The 17285-nt window shown below is 36.5% G+C and overlaps 1 protein-coding gene and 1 pseudogene across 2 annotated transcripts in view; one reads left to right on the plus strand and one right to left on the minus strand.

Moving 5' to 3' along the window:
• Positions 1 to 13511, minus strand: part of NCAM2 (neural cell adhesion molecule 2) — a 424349-nt gene extending 410838 nt beyond the window's left edge. Inside the window, exon 1 of one of the 2 annotated variants that reach the window (XM_049785726.1) lies at positions 13220 to 13511. In XM_049785726.1, coding sequence (XP_049641683.1) covers positions 13220 to 13274 — 55 coding nt within the window. In that variant the 5' untranslated portion in view covers positions 13275 to 13511. The remainder of the gene's footprint in view (positions 1 to 13219) is intronic. The other variant, XM_049785727.1, reaches the window with a different exon arrangement.
• A 1320-nt stretch (positions 13512 to 14831) lies between these two features.
• The window catches only part of LOC126025829 (microtubule-associated protein RP/EB family member 2-like), a 74010-nt pseudogene continuing 71556 nt past the window's right edge, over positions 14832 to 17285 (plus strand).

Below are 17285 nucleotides of genomic sequence, written 5' to 3' on the forward strand. Positions count from 1 at the left end.
AATTAACATAAATGCTTTTAATCAATAAAGTCCAAACTAGGAAACACCACAAAATGTTTGGCATTAATGGTTAAAATACAGAGAAATTCCTCTAATGTTAAGTGTAATTTAAATTCAAAACTATGAGATGGGAAAATCAACATAAAGTAAGGGTTTTTTTGTTTTGTTTTGATTGGCTCACACACCTCATTGTTCATGTCTTATTCCTGATACTGTGCTCAGGGAATATATCAGGTGGCAGAAATCAAACCTAAATCAGCCATACTCAGTGAAAAAATATTTACCATTCTACTACCTCTTGGGCCCCAGCTAAAATAATTCTTATTTGTCTATCTATGCACACAGTTTAGAATTTCCTTCCAATTATCATTGATTAAATAATCAACATATAATTACCTAGAGGAGAAATTGATTTGGAGGACTTTAAACATGTGCTGAAATTGACATCAGACATTTACTATTTCGATATCTAATCCATTATACCATTATCTATTATATTTCATTTATTTATTTCTGTACATTGGAGATTTTAAGATACAATCTCATAACTATTTCCACTGTCTAAAACAGTACTCAAAAGTGAAAGAATAAAGTGTTATAAAGTATAAAATTATGATTTATCCTTATCACTTTTCATATTTTTTATAAAAAATAAAAACAAGAATATGCTGGTCACTTTGTTATTTGTGTTAATTAAATACTATAAACTTATTATGTAATATTACTCACATGTTTACTTAAGATATGGCATGTGCACAGAAGTGACATTTACACAAAACTGGGGAACCAGAAAAGTAGTACAGTGGGTAAGGCATTTGCTTTACATAGGTCGACCCTAGATTCAACTTCAGAGAGCTTAGATTTAACCCTGAGTGCAGAGCCAAGAATAAACTCTGAATGCAAGGGGTATAACCCACAAAACAAACAACAAAAAGTTTAAAATTATCAGAGCAAACACATTATATTCTCAACAAAGCAAACTTATTTTCAAGGACTAAATAAAATTCTCTTGAGTTTATAAACAAAAAGTCCACCATTTTGTTTCATTTATACTGTATAATTTTTCAATATACCACTTAAACACTTATTTGCAAAGTATCTTCTTTTGTTTTAAGAATAGAACATTGCACACTGATGAAGAGGAATAGTCACCTTTTTGATAACCAAAATACAAAAACCAACTACAGAAATGTTTGTAATCATGGTACTTAAATAAAGATATATATAAAAAAAAAAAGAACAGATGTGTAATTTACTATTTGTATTCTCCTGGCCAAGAATATTGCACTTAATAAAAAGCCAGCATGAGAAAACTCATTTCTTGCCCTCAGAAAATTCAGAATAAAATGTTATGGTACGATTTTGTAAAGTATAACATCACAGAAGACACAGTTTTCTGCCATACATCATAGGATCTTCATTGCTTTCTACTGGTATTTTGCATTTACTGGTACACAGCATAAAAGCAAGGTATACTCATTGAAAGAAAAGATATTTTCAATTATTGCAATACACAACTTGAGAATCTGGGAGATAAATAAGAATATACAAAGAGAATATTTTTCAAGTGCACTATGTACACACCAGTTCCACGTTTGGAAATGTCCTAACATTGTGCAAGAATGTTTACCATGCATAGTAATGAAAAATGAGGTTGAGAGAACAGACACGTGCAAATCAATAAAACATAAATATCTTGTGGCTAAAGAAAGAATACAGCAGGCAGGGCACTTGCTTTGCCTGCACCCAATCTGAATTCAATCCTTGGCACTATCATGGTCCTCAAAGCTCACCACAAGTGATCCATTAGCACAGAGTAAGAATTAAGTTCGAGCTTTGATATGTGCCAGCCCCTATCCCCCAACCTGAAGGAAATAAAGCAGATGTTTTAGAATTTTTTAGTCAGGCAACTCAAAATTTCAAATGATTGGTAGTCATATAATAAACAATAATAGTATAGGCTCATAGACTAAAAGCATCTCTGAATAGCCTGATGACATAAAATAAGCAATTTTGAAAACTGATTCATGGACATGAGCACAACATATTTAGGCAAAGAACAGAGACATTACCATAGGAACATGTGCTATATTTAAAGTATAAAATTTCCATTAAGTTCTGAGTCTCTAAATTTTAATATTTACTTTGGGGGCAGTAATTTCATCCCTTTCTTAAGCATTCCCCTAGTCTCTAAGTGACAAATAATATGTACCATTCAAGATAGTTTTATTACATCAACAACTAAATAAATATTTCGAATAGAATGTTTCCCAGGGATACTGCTGCAATGTAGGAGATATGTACCTTAAATGACTATATTCAGAGAACAGGATATGATTAAGTGGTTCTGGGTACAATCATGGACACTGAATGACTCCCTACTAATTTCTAGGACTGAATATAGCTGGGATATAAATACTGACTCCTTAGCACCTTTTTGATAGCCACTATTAAAATTTTAAATATATGTGTGTATGTAGATGAACACACATATGTATGTATATGTGTGGTGTGTGTATTTTGAGATTATACTTGGTGATGTTTAAAGCTTACTATTGGTTTTGTGCTCATGAATTATCAGTGGAGCTCTAATACAGTGCTTGGAACCAAAGAGAGGTTAATCATGTACATTAAAACTTACACTATCTTTTTGACCCTAAAACTTTATATTTTATACTTTGTTTGGTATTTTAAAAGATTCACCTGGTGTGAATTATTAATATATAATCTATAGCTTAAGTAGAATGAAACCAACCTCATTGTATGAAAGTAATAAGGAAACCTAAGCAAACAGGAAATTGTTTTATTAAGGTTATTTTAATTAGTATATGTCATTTACCCAAATAAAAAAAAACCTAAAACTAAAGGGAAATTAGCAATATATCTGGCATATACCTTACATTATTTTTTTAATCTTTGAATAGTCTATATTTAGCGTTTTCTTTATGGTAAAGTTATTGCCATAATATTAAAGTTAACTTAGTCTTCTCAAGTAATATATTCAATATCTGAGATTGAAATAGGATAATAATAAACAGAGGTAAATGGAGATAATAAATGTGAAATCAACCAGAAATCTTAGTATTATAGTTATTTTTAAATGGTTGAGGATGAACAATTTATATTGAATAAACTGTTCATCAACCCTTTCAGCAATATTTTAAACAATGATAAGAGTGGTTTTTGTCTGTAGTTGAGACTTATTCCAGAAATCTATATTAGATGTCTTAGGCCATACTACAGTGGTTTAATTTAAAGATAGTGACATACATTTTTGCTAAAACAGTATTTTCATCTGTGAAAAACACTGAGTGTGTCATAGAAATATCATAGTTTATGGGAAAAGGTGCACTAGACATCAGAACATTAAACAATTACACTAATCAAGCACTAAGATATGCCATAACAAAATAGCTATTAAGGTATTCACAGTTAAACCCTTGACTCCATTTTGATCTGAGTTGCTGATTCTTCATCCAAAATGCAAGATATAAAGAACATTTTCTTTTATGGGAAATCTACAATGCGGATAGAACCTTTAAAATGAAAAATGAAAAACATACACAATTTTAACACAATAGAAACTGACTGTGCAGTTTCCCTAACTGACCCCTCAACATTATCAGAAACATAATGTCATGAAAATTAAGGTGACTCCTAGAGCGATGAAACAAACAAATATGGCACTATATAAAGTCACTTGATTTGATTTTTGCCATTTTTCTTATTGTTACAAAAAATTCTGGTCTTTTTCTCTAATTTAAGAAACCTTCTTAAAACTTAAAAATTAATAAACTGTGGAAATCATGTGTGAATCCAACAGAATTCCTAACATTCACTTATTACAGGCATGTATAATGAAATATGCATCAAATAAATACACAATAAGGCAGAAAAGATCTGTTTATATCTTAAATACAGTAGATCCTCTTAGCCTATAAATTTGGGTTCAATCTTCTTTGCCTATAAATCTGGGTGTTAGCCACCAGAGCATACTCAGTAGCTCTTAGTTTCAAAACATCAATCATTGTAATTTCACAGGCATTAAGTTAGATAATATATGAAAAATGCCCAGGAAATGTTCCTCAAATATAGTACAAACTCATATATTAGTTGCCATCTCTGATAATAAGGATAGGTTACTAGAGAAAGACAAAAAAGAGGGACTTAGAGGAGAAGTTCAATGGACTTTTGAGGGCCCCAATAGACCTGGGGGAATCTATAGTGCTATTTCAGTTATGGGTATGAGTGAAATATAGCAACATATATTAATAGAATAGTATTATTATACCCCTAAAACATGTACAGTCTTGTATATGATACCCACAATTAAAAATCATTGACACTTTAAAATATTATCTCCTTTATTATTAAAAAGATTTTTACTTCTAATGCCCAACTTTTTGTTTCTTGTAAAGTTTCCATTTCTTTTTTATTTATTTTGGTATGTTTCGTTTTTCTATGCAGGTTAGCCAGAATAAATCGGGGAAACAAGAAACCTCTAATAAAGCAAAGTGAATGACAAAAACCTAGCAACATATTTAACTTACAGCTTCAATGGTGTAAATAAAAACTTGACATATCTAAATAATGTTAGAGCATAAATAATTGTGAAGGATTATATTAAAGAAAAATATTAAAGTGGAGAAAGACTCTGAGGAGATGATTATCAGCATCATGTATTTCTAAGCATATTGGACATTTCTACCTAGATGGTCCTGCATATTTCAAATGACATACTTTTAATACACTCAAAATTATTAAATTTGGAATATTATTTTCTAAATTTAAAGTTACAAAAGATAATATAAAAGACATAAGTTTATAGCCTCAAATTTATTAATATGTATACATAATTTCTGACAAAAAGGCATGAAATTTAGGGTGCCAAATTCTTCTCAATTTCCCCAATATAATATTTTATTATTCATTAATTCTTACATACAGACATATAAAATATCTATTAATGTTTCTGTGGATCACCCAACAAAGAACTAGTAGGCTTCACAATGCCTTAATCACATTAGTTATCTACCCAAACAATGACTCCCATAAATGGATAAAAATAAAAATAAAGAAGAGTCTAACAACTTGAATTAAGGCCAGATTGCCTTTTAGTTCTGCCAATGTTTCTATAATTGAGTCTGATGATTCACCTTTCCAAATCTATACTTTAAGTAAATTGTCATATTCCTGTATGACAGGAAGTATTCCCAGAGAGTGAATACTTGCTCGCTAAGAATTTTATTCTTATTGTAGTATAGTCTCTGTTTATTCTTGATATGCTGATTCATTCTCTTTCATTGAGTGGAAAGCCAATGTTCTTGTTTAAGACTTTGGTTCAAAATTTTGTATATTAAATATACAACCTTAGTGAGTTATTTAAAATTCTTATCCCTCATAATCTTCAAGTGTAAGAAGGAGATAATAGTTAAATAAATATTGTACACATTATGCTAAGTTAGTTAATATATGTAAAGTGCATATAAGTGAGGAAGAAAGTAAACACTGAAAAATTGCGAAGGGCTAATTTAAAAGACTATTCTTTTAATTCTGTTCTATATTTTGTCATTTTACAACATTCTGTTGGTTCTCTGATATTTTCATTCTTTAAATTTATTACATGCACATCTATTGCCTCTTATTCATCAATATTGAATGCATGACTGAATTTTGCCTCCATGCTTGCCAATTTTCAAAAAGGATGAATGTATTAAAAGAAAATAGACATTGAACAGAAATGACAAAAGCTAAGTATGAACTCAGATAAATCAGATGATGTCTATGTTCCTCAATTTCTTTATCCACAAAAAAGTCTATATAGAGGCCAGAGGGATAGCACACTTGGTAGGGCATTTGCCTTGCATACAGTAAAACCAGGTTCAATCCTCAGCATCCCATATGGTTACCCCAAGCCTACCAGAAGTAAATTTCTGAATGCAGAGCCAGAAGTAACCCATTAGCATCACAGGGCATGACCCAAGAAAATAACAACAAAAACAAGAACAACAACAACAACAACAACAACAACAAAAACCTGAATATAGTCTGTAGGGATTATGATGCTCTTTAGTTAGAAGATGGCTCAAAAACACTAAAGTAGTGGTCTGTGCTAATATAAGATTATATTATATTAGAATTAGCATTGTGTTTACCCTAAAGACTAAATAAAGCTTTGCTCACAAAAAATAACACATGTTCACACTTAAATATCACTGTGATATCAAGCTGATGAAGTGTTTAGTATTTTAATCAATGCAAAATTTGATCTTCAGAGAACTAAACTAAGATTTAAGAGATTAAATAAATTCAAGCTATTAGCATGTTGACTATTTGCATTTAACATTTTATAAATCATGTTGCCATGTTGTTATCTTCTGATACCTAAAAACAACCAACCTGCTGTTGGCCCAGAGAACTCTTATTGAACAAACAAAGTCAAACAAACAGCAAACAAAAACATCCCTTAAGACCCTCTACTGCCATCTGCTGGTAAAATGTGAATATATGTATTCTACCACCATGACTCTGAGGCGCCCCCTGGAGTTGTTCATCACACAATACTTACCATCAATCCCAGAGATGATGTCTCATGTCTCATGCTGAGACACAGCAAACATTCAGAATATTTCATGAGTGAGTAAAGGATGATGAGCCACTTTCATTCATAAATTAGCTGACTACTGCCCCCTCAGTATGTTGTTCTAATCAGCAGACATATGCTTGCATATTAAATCAAAAATATAAACAGTGTCTGGAAAATTTATAGTTTATCTTTTGCAGGATGACTACAACAGGGAGGTAGGTACATGCTTTGCATGTGGCCAACCTGGCTTCCATACCCCAGATACCATATCTACTCCTGAATCCATCAGGAGTGACTACTGAGTGCAGATCCAGGAGTAACTCCTTAGCAATACTAAATGTGGCCCAAAACCAAAAAGTTAAAAATAACTAGTTAGGTAGTGTAGCAGACAGTAATATCAGCTAGCTGGCTACCTTTATATCAATGTTTCAAATAAATGTTGGATCAAATGATGGAACTGTAAATCCATTTTTTAAAATCAAGATATTTCTAGTTCTCAAGGCTTCCTGATTCCAAATTCAATGTCTGCCTCTTTCCTACTAGTTTTAATAATAAACTTGATTTGAAAATGTTTGCGTAATTGACTTCAAACTCTTGAAAATGTCACCTGTTGATTTCTAAGCTCAGCGTTACACTCAGAGTTTCCCAGCCCTCACAGTATGTTCAGATTTCTCAGTGGCTTACAATATTATGAAATCTCAGACATTTATTTCACACCCCTCTCCAAGTGTGGAAGATTCACACGCACCTCTGAAGTGCCAAATCCACCACCACTATCACCACCAATATCTCTCACTCTCCTTTCTTCCCTTCTGGGAACCACCATATACATCACAGTCTAGGGATTAGGTTTGTTGCCTTATTTTAGTTGCTTTAGTTATTCAGACTTCACAGATGAGTGAATCCATCTGGTAATTAATTGTCTTTTGCTTCCTTACTGATTTCATATAATCACTTCTAGGTCTATCCACTTTGCCCCGAAGACATGAATCCATCATTTCTGTGAACTACTTAAAATTGGGCAAGTTCATTCATGACATCATCACTTTTGAAAAAGTTCTGCAGTGTTTGTTAAATTGTTCATGGCAAATTGAATATGAGTAACAAGGGAGTACAGGGTAGTTACTTGGGACCAGCGCTATTATTATATTGTAAATAGTCAAAAGCTATTAAAATATTTAGAAGTGCCATTCAGAAGCAATTTTATTTGCTAAACAAATAAAGATACCTTGGCTCTCTAAACCTTAGTGATATTATGTTTAATGAAAGCATAAAAGCACTGGTTGCATCTTAAAATGTTCTTATATTATATACTTTGGAAATTGAAATGAATTCATAATCTTTTAAATAGTCCTATGCAGGATAATTGGGATAGCAAAAAAGGTACAAAGAATATAGAATCTATGCCAGTAAAACATACAAGAAACAATCATAGTCCTTTTATAAGAATACTCATATTTTTCAATTCATTTTGCATACTTCAACACATAAAGCATTTTATTTATCTGGAGCTCAAAACCTCAAAGCCATTTAGACTTGCTCTACCACTTATCATGCACTTTCTTCATGCTCTCCAAGGTTCACTGCTATGAGAGATGACCCTGAACAGAGAAATTAAAATCATTTTCCAAATGTCAAAAGTCAAAGAAATCAGCAGGCCTAGTGCCAGAGCATTCAGATTGACACTCTGGCTTCTCTTTCAGACTGCTCTGTCACAAGAAAACAGGCGAAAAACAAATCACTCTGTTCAGTATAGTTTCTCAGCCTCAATCTCTGTAGGCCCATTGCTCCATCATGGGTGATTACAAACATTAAACATTACCAACTAGTTCTCTTATTTGAAATAAAGCCATTCTGTTGAGAAAATGCTATGAAGTATGACTTTCCTCTTGGAATGATTGGCATCCTTTTGTTCCATTAATTGCTTCTCTCTTAGGTCATTACTTCCGGCAGCATGTCAGTCCCGGTGTCACTGAAAAGACTCAGCTGACACCCATGACCCATCAACTTCCCTTCTTGTTCCCTGAGCTCCAGTTTAGCTCCCAATGGTACAAGTCCTCTTTAATCCCTGTGACATGAAACTGGGGAGAAAATCCTCTGGGCTCTGCATTGTCAATAAAGATGCTAATTAATATACCTTTCTTCTCTCCTTGCAAATGGATATCACTTTGATTCCACCAGAATCTTGTAAACAGAGGCTATTATCAAAGAATTAAAGTGAGGCGTAGGAGGTGCTCCCTGTGGTCGATTACAATAAAGGTAAGTGTGGTAAGACCTTCCCTTAGACCTCAAGTATGTAGACACCCACACATCTATGGTGTGTCTTTTTAGCAGGGACTGTCTTTTTAACAAACAATGACTTACTAGCCCTTCACCAGAGAGAGAGAGAGAGAGAGAGAGAGAGAGAGAGAGAGAGTACATGTAAGCAGGTGCCTCTAAGTTTAATTAATTAACTGCACAAACTCCCCCATCCTCCTCATTTCAGTTCAGGGAAATGTCCTAACTGTGTAATTCGTGTGGACTGAATGGTTCTGTTCTTACCTTCCGTGTATGTTCAAAATGATGCTTCTGTTTTATATATGAGCCTATCCAGGAATAGACATTCATTAATCACATTTGAATCATTTTTAAGGAAGAAGAAAATCATTTGTAGAAATGGAATGAGCTTTAAAAAAACAACCTCAGTGTGTACAGTCTGGCCATCTGAATTCACAGACACCCAAACAGCAAATGCACTCTGAATCACAACCTCAAGTTATCACTGGAGATTCGTGGTGACAGAAGCTCTTGGTCAATGTTTTGAATACAAAGGAAAAACGATTGCCGCCAAAAAAAGAAGAAAGAAGAAAGAAAGAAAGAAAGAAAGAAAGAAAGAAAGAAAGAAAGAAAGAAAGAAAGAAAAGAAAGAAAGAAAGAAAGAAAGAAAGAAAGAGAAAGAAAGAAAGAAAGAAAAAGAAGAAAAGAAAGAAAAGAAAGAAAAGAAAGAAAGAAAGAAAGAAAGAAAGAAAGAAGAAAGAAAGAAAGAAAGAAGAAAGAAAGAAAGAAGAAAGAAAAGAAAGAAAGAAAGAAGAAAGAAAGAAAGAAAGAAAGAAAGAAAGAAAGAAAGAAAGAAAGGAAAGAAAAGAAAGAAAGAAAAAGAAAGAAAGAAAGAAAGAAAGAAAGAAGAGAAAGAAAAAGAGAGAGAAAGAAAGAAAGAAGAGAAGAAAGAAAGAAAGAAAGAAAGAAAGAAAGAAAGAAAGAAAGAAAGAAAGAAAGAAAGAAAGAAAGAAGAAAAAGAAGAAAGAGAAAGAAGAAAAAGAAGAAAGAGAAAGAAAGAAAGAAGGAAGAAAGGAAGAAAGAAGAAAGAAAGAAAGAAAGAAAGAAAGAAAGAAAGAAAGAAAGAAAGAAAGAAAGAAAGAAAAGAAGAAAGAAAGAAAGAAGAAGAAAGAAAGAAAGAAAAGAAAGAAAGAAAGAAAGAAAGAAAGAAAGAAAGAAAGAAAGAAAGAAAGAAAGAAAGAAAGAAAGAAAGAAAGAAAGAAAGAAAGAAAGAAAGAAATTAAGAAATTTCAGGCACTATAAAAATTCCTTTCCATTGAAAAATGAAATTAAAACTTGACAATTAAATCCCAGCAGTATTTCATTAGACCTTTCTCTTCTGGCAATGAGAGGCTTTTAAAGGAATATTTGTGCTAAAACACCAAACATTTTTTAAAGGCTCTCACTAGCCTAGCACAATAATGTTGTGTTGAAACTTAGGAGTAAAACTATTAGGCCTTGTTAGCTAATTATGGTATTGGCATCCACTTAAGTTAGTCAGTTTTTCACTTCTGTCATTTTCTCCTATTCAACTGCTGCAGTTCAAAACGTTTTGACTACTTAAAAGGGAATACATCATCGTTGCCTTTCCCCAGTCTAACTGCACACCACTTTCCAAAGCAATAGCTTCAATCATGCTTCATAAAATCCCCTGCAAGTATATTGTTGGGAACATAAATCAGCGAGCTGGGGTTTCAGTATTTCTAAGGTAAAAACCCAGGAATCACTGACTGGCAGGCTTTTCTGTGAACCCATTTATGAGAGAATAAACAAATTGTGAGTTTCACTTGATTCATTTTTTTTTCAAAACTGCTCCCAGTGGGGTATCTGATCCTTGCTGCTGCATCCTTAATTGGAGAACAAAACACGAACATTGAGGAATTGAACTCCAGGATCAGGATTCTTCCTTCCAAGCCTCTCCTGCCTCATTAGGACACAGGGCACAGAAGTGCTCCATGTTTCGATTCACTATGCATCTACGCCTCTCTGAGTGCTTTGCATTTTATATCTTACTAGATAGATCTTCAGTACATGGTGCTTTTCTTGTTCTCAGTTTCATTACAGTGAAGATGAGTTCCCCTTTCAAGCATGCTTTAGTCGTAGAGTGCCCCTTTATCATCACCCTGCATTCTGAATTATAAATTGGAATTTCAAATCTAGGTTATATATATATATATATATATATATATATATATATACAGCCTCAAATTGCATGTCTCTGTATGCACTCCTTGAACATTCCTCAATCTCCTCCTTGTGAGACAAATTCCAACACACTTAAGGTCTCCAATGTTAGATTCACAGACTCTCTCACCAACACATTTTTCTTCCCCAAAGCAATCATAATGCCATCATAAGTCTGCATAAACTTGCTGCCTATTATGCTCCCATCTTGCTCCAGAGTCTACACTTGATTAATTGCAGTGGTATTTTAACTGCAATTTCAGGAAGGGCTTCTTAATATTCAGAAATACCTGTCTATTTTATAAAGGAACAGTTAGACATAATCAGCACCTTTCCAAAATTAAAGCAGGGTATCTGCAGGAAAACTAAAGAGTATGCTGTTGATCTCAGAGCTAAGAGTGATTAAATTAACTGATTGGGCTAATATGAGTTTCATCTGGGTAGAGCTGCAATCTTGCTACGACTGAAATTTTGCATAGTCTATGTTATTAAGAGAAAATGAGCAGTCTCTTTCCAAGACACTTGGCAAACTACAGCAACATCCAGGGTATGCATCCTGATTTCTAAACATAAAATATGCCTCCAGTCGAGTTTCACCAGCCACTCACACCATAGCTTTAGGGAGGAGAAGGGCAGAAAAAGGAAGGCTTCATATCCAAAATGTCAAGCCCTGCTGAAGAATGATAGGACCCAGTGTGGTTAGAGCAGAAATCATCATTCCTCAGTTTAAATGGAGTTCTACCACCCCCTGCTGGACGCCATGAGCATCGCAGCAGAGGCTTCAAAAAAAAAAAAAAAGGTTTAGGAATGAATTTAGTGGATATTTTAACTTGTAATTATTTTTTTACTTAAAATATAAAATCCAGTTTTATGCTACACTGATCATATAAAATTACCTCTAGTTATTGCATAACACAAGATTACTTTTAATTTCCATTTCTTTCACGATTTCCACTAAAGCACCTTTTAGCATTTTGTACCCCCAATTAAATGCCCAAACTTATCTGGACACTTGAAAATGCTTCCATTGATTATGAATATATATATTTTGCAAAGGAAACTGGCTTTTCAAAAGCAAGAGAAATTTACATCCATTTCTGTACAGCTAAACAGAGGTACCTTCCACACATTTTCTCTTTAGGTTATTCTAGTAAGCTATTCATTTATTTTTAAGAGATAAAAGCTCCCTTCAGTTATCCAAAAGCTATAAAAAAATACTTACAGTATAATTAAAACATCTAATGTTGTAAAAATGGTCAACCTTGATGTAATAACAAGAGGTATGTGGTGTGTTGGGGGTGGTTGAAGATAAATGACTGCAACACATCCCTAGTTTTCCCATTTGCTTTCTTACACCACAACCTCCATGGTCCCCTCTTAGTTTTCAACTGAAATATTCAAGCCATTATCTCACCTTTCACTTCCCAGTCGGGAAATAGGTCTTGGGGAAAAGGAGGTTGGGGGCAGAAGTGGGGACGGGTTGGAAGAGTCTCTGAGAATTGAATTCCTTGGAACACAACAGATATTTTCACAACGAGTTTAATGCTGATAGTTTTTTTTTTTTTCTTTTGCTGCTTCTCTAAAATACCACCGTTCCCTTTTCTCCCGCAATCTCAGAGCTGCAAATGTTCATCACACACCAAGATACTCATCCAAAATTTTTTTTCTCATCATGAAAATCAGAGAAGCCAAGATCCCCGAGGAGGGGGGTGGATAAAAAAAATAATAAAAAGAAAGAAAAATAATAACAAAGCAGTTAGTCTCTATATCCTGCTTTTGCAAACCCCACTCCCTAGCTTTATTTTTCTTTATTTTCTCTAACTCCAAAGATCTTGACCATTAGGATGCAATCTGTGTTTTATTTTATTTCATTTATTTTATTTTATTTTGTTTCTTAAGAGGACGCTAAAAAAACACAAACAGAAAAAATAAAAAATAAATAAAAATGCCACCCATGCCACCCACCATCACTAAGAACTTTAGTTTTGTTTTTTTTTGTTTCTGTTTTTTTTTTTTTTTTTCATTGAATTCTTATCCTGCCTCCCAGGGAAATTTTTGCATTTTTTTTTCTTTTAACCCCCCCCCCATTCCGGATTAGGTGGAAAGGGGGGAGGGAGGGAAAGTAAAGGTGGAATAAAGCACCCGCACTCCTACCTTGCCCGCGACTGACAAGCAACCCGAGCAGGTAGAAGGAGAGGAGGAGGCTCATGTTCAGGACGTTGCCACTGCTGGTGCACACTTCCAAAGTTATTAAGTCCAGCCAGGGAGAGGGAGAGAGAGAGAGAACCTTCCGCTTGCCCAGGCCGTCCACTAGCTCCAGCCGCCTTCGCTCCCGGGATGGCCCAAGCGCCCGCAGCCCGCGCGCTCCTTCCTTGCGTCCTCCTAGCCAAGTGACTGCAAAGCTCCGCTCCTCGCCGCACTATATCCAGGCAGCGGCAGCGGCGGCGGCCGCCGCGGCGGCAGCAGAGCCGGGCGGGGAGGGAGGGAGGCAGAGGCGGGGGCGCGGCCGTGGCGTATCCCTCCGCGCCGCACAGCTCTTGAGCTCCGAAGCTTTGACAGCGCGCGGGGCCGGGATTCGAACGCACTCGAGACGCCGCCGGTTCGAGCCCCGGCGCCGGCTGTTTGGAAGGGTCGCGCCGCCTTCGGGCTGCCCAGCACGTGCCAGCCCTGGGAGAACACCTCCTCTTGCAAATCTTGCTGTTCCACCCTCTTTTCTTTTTCTTTTTCTTTTTCTGGCTTGTCGCCCCAAGTCGGAGCAAGGGATAGATCGAAATCTGCTGGGAGCTACTTCTGCACGCTTTGCAGCCGCCGCCGCCGCCGCCGCCGCTGCTGCTGCTGCTGCTGCTGCAGGGCTCTGGCTCCGGGGCTCTGAGCTCAGCAGCAGGGGAGTGTAGAATGGATGATGGGGATGGTGAATTCTGCAGTTCTGTTTCCTCCTCTGGGGTGTAGAAGATGTGTGTATGGGGGTGGGTGGGAGGAGATTTGGGGGCGCTCCCAGACCCTCCCTTTTTAGATCAGCCCTTCTCTGCAGCTGGCTCTTTCCCACGCTTTGCACACTCTGCCAGTGCCGATGGGGGGTGTGGGGGCCTGTGTCCTCTAGGGTCTTACACCACAGTCTCCCGGGGCTCTGAAGGGTGGAAGGAATAATAATAATAATTTAAAAAAAGCCTAGTACCATGCTTCCAGGACCAAACAGTTGTATGAAAATTGAGTAGAAATATATATATATATATATATATAAATCAGACTTAAACACCAAACCCAAAGTCAACGACAACAGAATGGATACCCAATTTACAACAAGATAGACACAGAGATCCAGTTATACTAGCACTCCGGGGGGCATAGGAGGGAGAGATAGGACACATGCTGGGAAAAGGGGGGTGAAGGGAGGACAACCCTGGTGGTGGGAATGACCCTGATTCATTGTCACTATGGATCTTCAATATGACTGTGAAAGATTTGTTATTCACTTTGGTCACAATAAAAATCATTTAAAAAATAACCTAGTATTTCTTCTTTTTCTTTTTTATTTTCATTTTTTCACCTACAGCTTGATGAGAGCGGGACCCGAAGGGATGGAGCAAGGAGCGAAATAGTGGAGGAGAAATAACGGTTTGCAACTCGACTGCCAGCTTCTAAGGGGTGTCCTTGGAGAAGTCCAAGACTCCGCCCTCGCCTCTGTCCAGGAGAGCTCTGCTCCAGGGCCAGATCCCCCCCCCCCACTAGACATGTGCACTGGAAATGCAGAGAGAAAGAAGTCGCGATGGGTATCTCCTAGGCCCCCCACAATCGCCTCCTTCCTCCCCTGCCACGATGCACACACCTGCATATGCATGCAAGTGCTGGAACCTGGAGCGCACAGAACTAAACTCTCCTCTCCTGCCGGCTGGGCTGGGATGTCCCTTATTTCTACAGGAAGGGGAAGGGAGGTGGTAGGTTTGGGGTCAGACTTGGGGTGCAGAGGGAGCTGGAGCCCAAACCCCAGTCCCTCGGGATCTTGGTGGGTCCGAGCTAGCGGCTGAAACTAACAAAGGAACCTTTTTTGCCGCCTGTTCCTCCGGGTTTCAGGGATCCCTTAAATGCACAGTTGCAGGCAGGTTCAGGTTCCTTTATCTTGGAGATCTCCAAGGAGGAGGGGACCTGAATCCTGGGGCTCAGCATTCAAGTCCCAACTCGCCTGGCCTGCAGCATTTAAGGCTGGAAAGGCGGTTTCCCTGCTTAGGGTAGGGCAAGAGATAAGAGTAGACACAGGTGAAGTCGGACTCAAGAGATAATTGGAGGTGCTTTGTGCCCCCCCACACACACGCAGTGGGGATGATACTGAAGCTGACTCCCGTCGCCAGATGTTTGTTTGTTTGTTTGTTTGTTTTAATTTTTTTGGCTTTGTTGTTTGTAAAAAGCAGGGGAGCCGGAGAAGTGCTCAGGGGTTCACTATTAACACAATTCTCTCCTGTAAGAACCTCCAAAACTCCTTCTTTCTTGGCACTATGGATGCATTTTTCGAAGAATATATTTAGATAGTTGTTATGCCAAAAAGACATTTCTCTCCACTCATTCCTCTTCCTGTTTTGTTTTTTTTTGGGGGGGGGGAGGGTGATTTTTTTTAAGGGGAGGTGCCAAATAATGAGCCTAAAAGTAAGTTCACTTTAGCTCTTGGCAGCAAAGGGTGGAAGCAGCACATTTACAGGCTGGGGAGACAAATGACTTGTTTTTGCCAGGTCTCATTTCTCTCAGGGAATTGAAAAAAAAAAAAAAAAACACTGTATATAGGCATATACAGGCTTGTCTGATCATTTTGATAACTACCTTCTGCTTAGTTGCTGAAAGTTGAATTCCTATTATCTTTGGCAAAGAAATCAATTAAGCCAAGGAAAATTTTGTCTGGTGATCTGTGATGCAATTTGGAATTTAAAATTTACGGTAGAGTAGGAGGAGGAGACGGAGACGTGGCAGCAATGATGCCTCAGATCTGAGTACAATTTTCTTGGTAGGTCTTTGGATCATAGGACTAAGTGTAAACTCGATGTCTAATATATATATATATGAGAACCTGTGAAAGTGCTAGTGTGTGTGTTTGGTATTTATCTTTGTGTATGAAATTATTGAATAAAAAAAGCATTGCCACTTGGGAATTACAAACGGTGAGATATCTATTGAGTCTCTCCTCTACTGTCTAATTAAGACCTAGCATAAACATAAAATTTATCATATAAATCAGGTTGTAAAATTACCATAAGGAAAATTAAAAGAAAATAAACCTGCTCTTGTAACAGAGAAGAAGGAATCATTCCTAAATAGGGATTAAGAAAAGCTTCAGGAAGCTTTAAAGAAAGGAGAAAATTAGAACAGTAGAGATGTGGGAAGGGCAAAGAGGCTTAAACAAATCCTAGGGGCATGAAGATCCATAGCTTGTGTGTGGAACTGAGAAAAGTCTAATTTAAACTTAAGAAAGTAGAGTGTAGAATTAAAGGGCAGAGAGAGTTAAAAAGGAGGTCAGGGTCCATATGCTAATAGTTACAGTGTCTCAAAATACAAATCTAGATTTAAATCTGATCAAGAAGAATCAGAATGTCTTACATATCCCCAGGGTTTAAGGTCTGATGCAGATTCATAAGCCCATGGGAAACTTAACCAACACTGGTTATCTCCTGGGTTTTCTCCAGTTAGCCTAATTTATGTACTCAGGACTCAATAGCTGAGAATCACATATTCAACCAGGACTCTTGGCCAAAAGTAGAGCTATTTTTCTAGGCCCCCAGTAGAAACACATTCACTCCCCATCGCAGTGAAGGAGGAATACTCAGCTTGATATTTGTTTGGTCAATTAAGCTTGGTAACACACTGTTGGCATGAGAATATGCTCAAATTTTCTCTTGCCTACTGTCTCCCTCTTGCTTCAAAGGCATGACTTTCATTGTACTGAGATCAAATCTGATTACAACTGTTCCAGATCTTTGAACATGGCTAAGCCATGTGCACTGGCTAAGATATAAATGATATAGAAATGCAACCGTTCTTCTTTATGTGATTCCTAATACATGTTTAAGAGAACTGATCAGAATCTCTGACTTTCAGAGTAAGCATGCAGATATATAAAACTTTGTGAAAGTTTGGTTTATGCAGACAAGAGAACATTGAATAGAATTCAGGAATCTGAAAAGCTGAGTAGCAAAAAGTAAAATAATAATACCAACATGATTGGATTAATGGTTAAATA

This window comes from Suncus etruscus, chromosome 13 (genome assembly GCF_024139225.1).
Source record: "Suncus etruscus isolate mSunEtr1 chromosome 13, mSunEtr1.pri.cur, whole genome shotgun sequence".
NCBI classification, from domain to species: Eukaryota; Metazoa; Chordata; class Mammalia; order Eulipotyphla; family Soricidae; genus Suncus; species Suncus etruscus.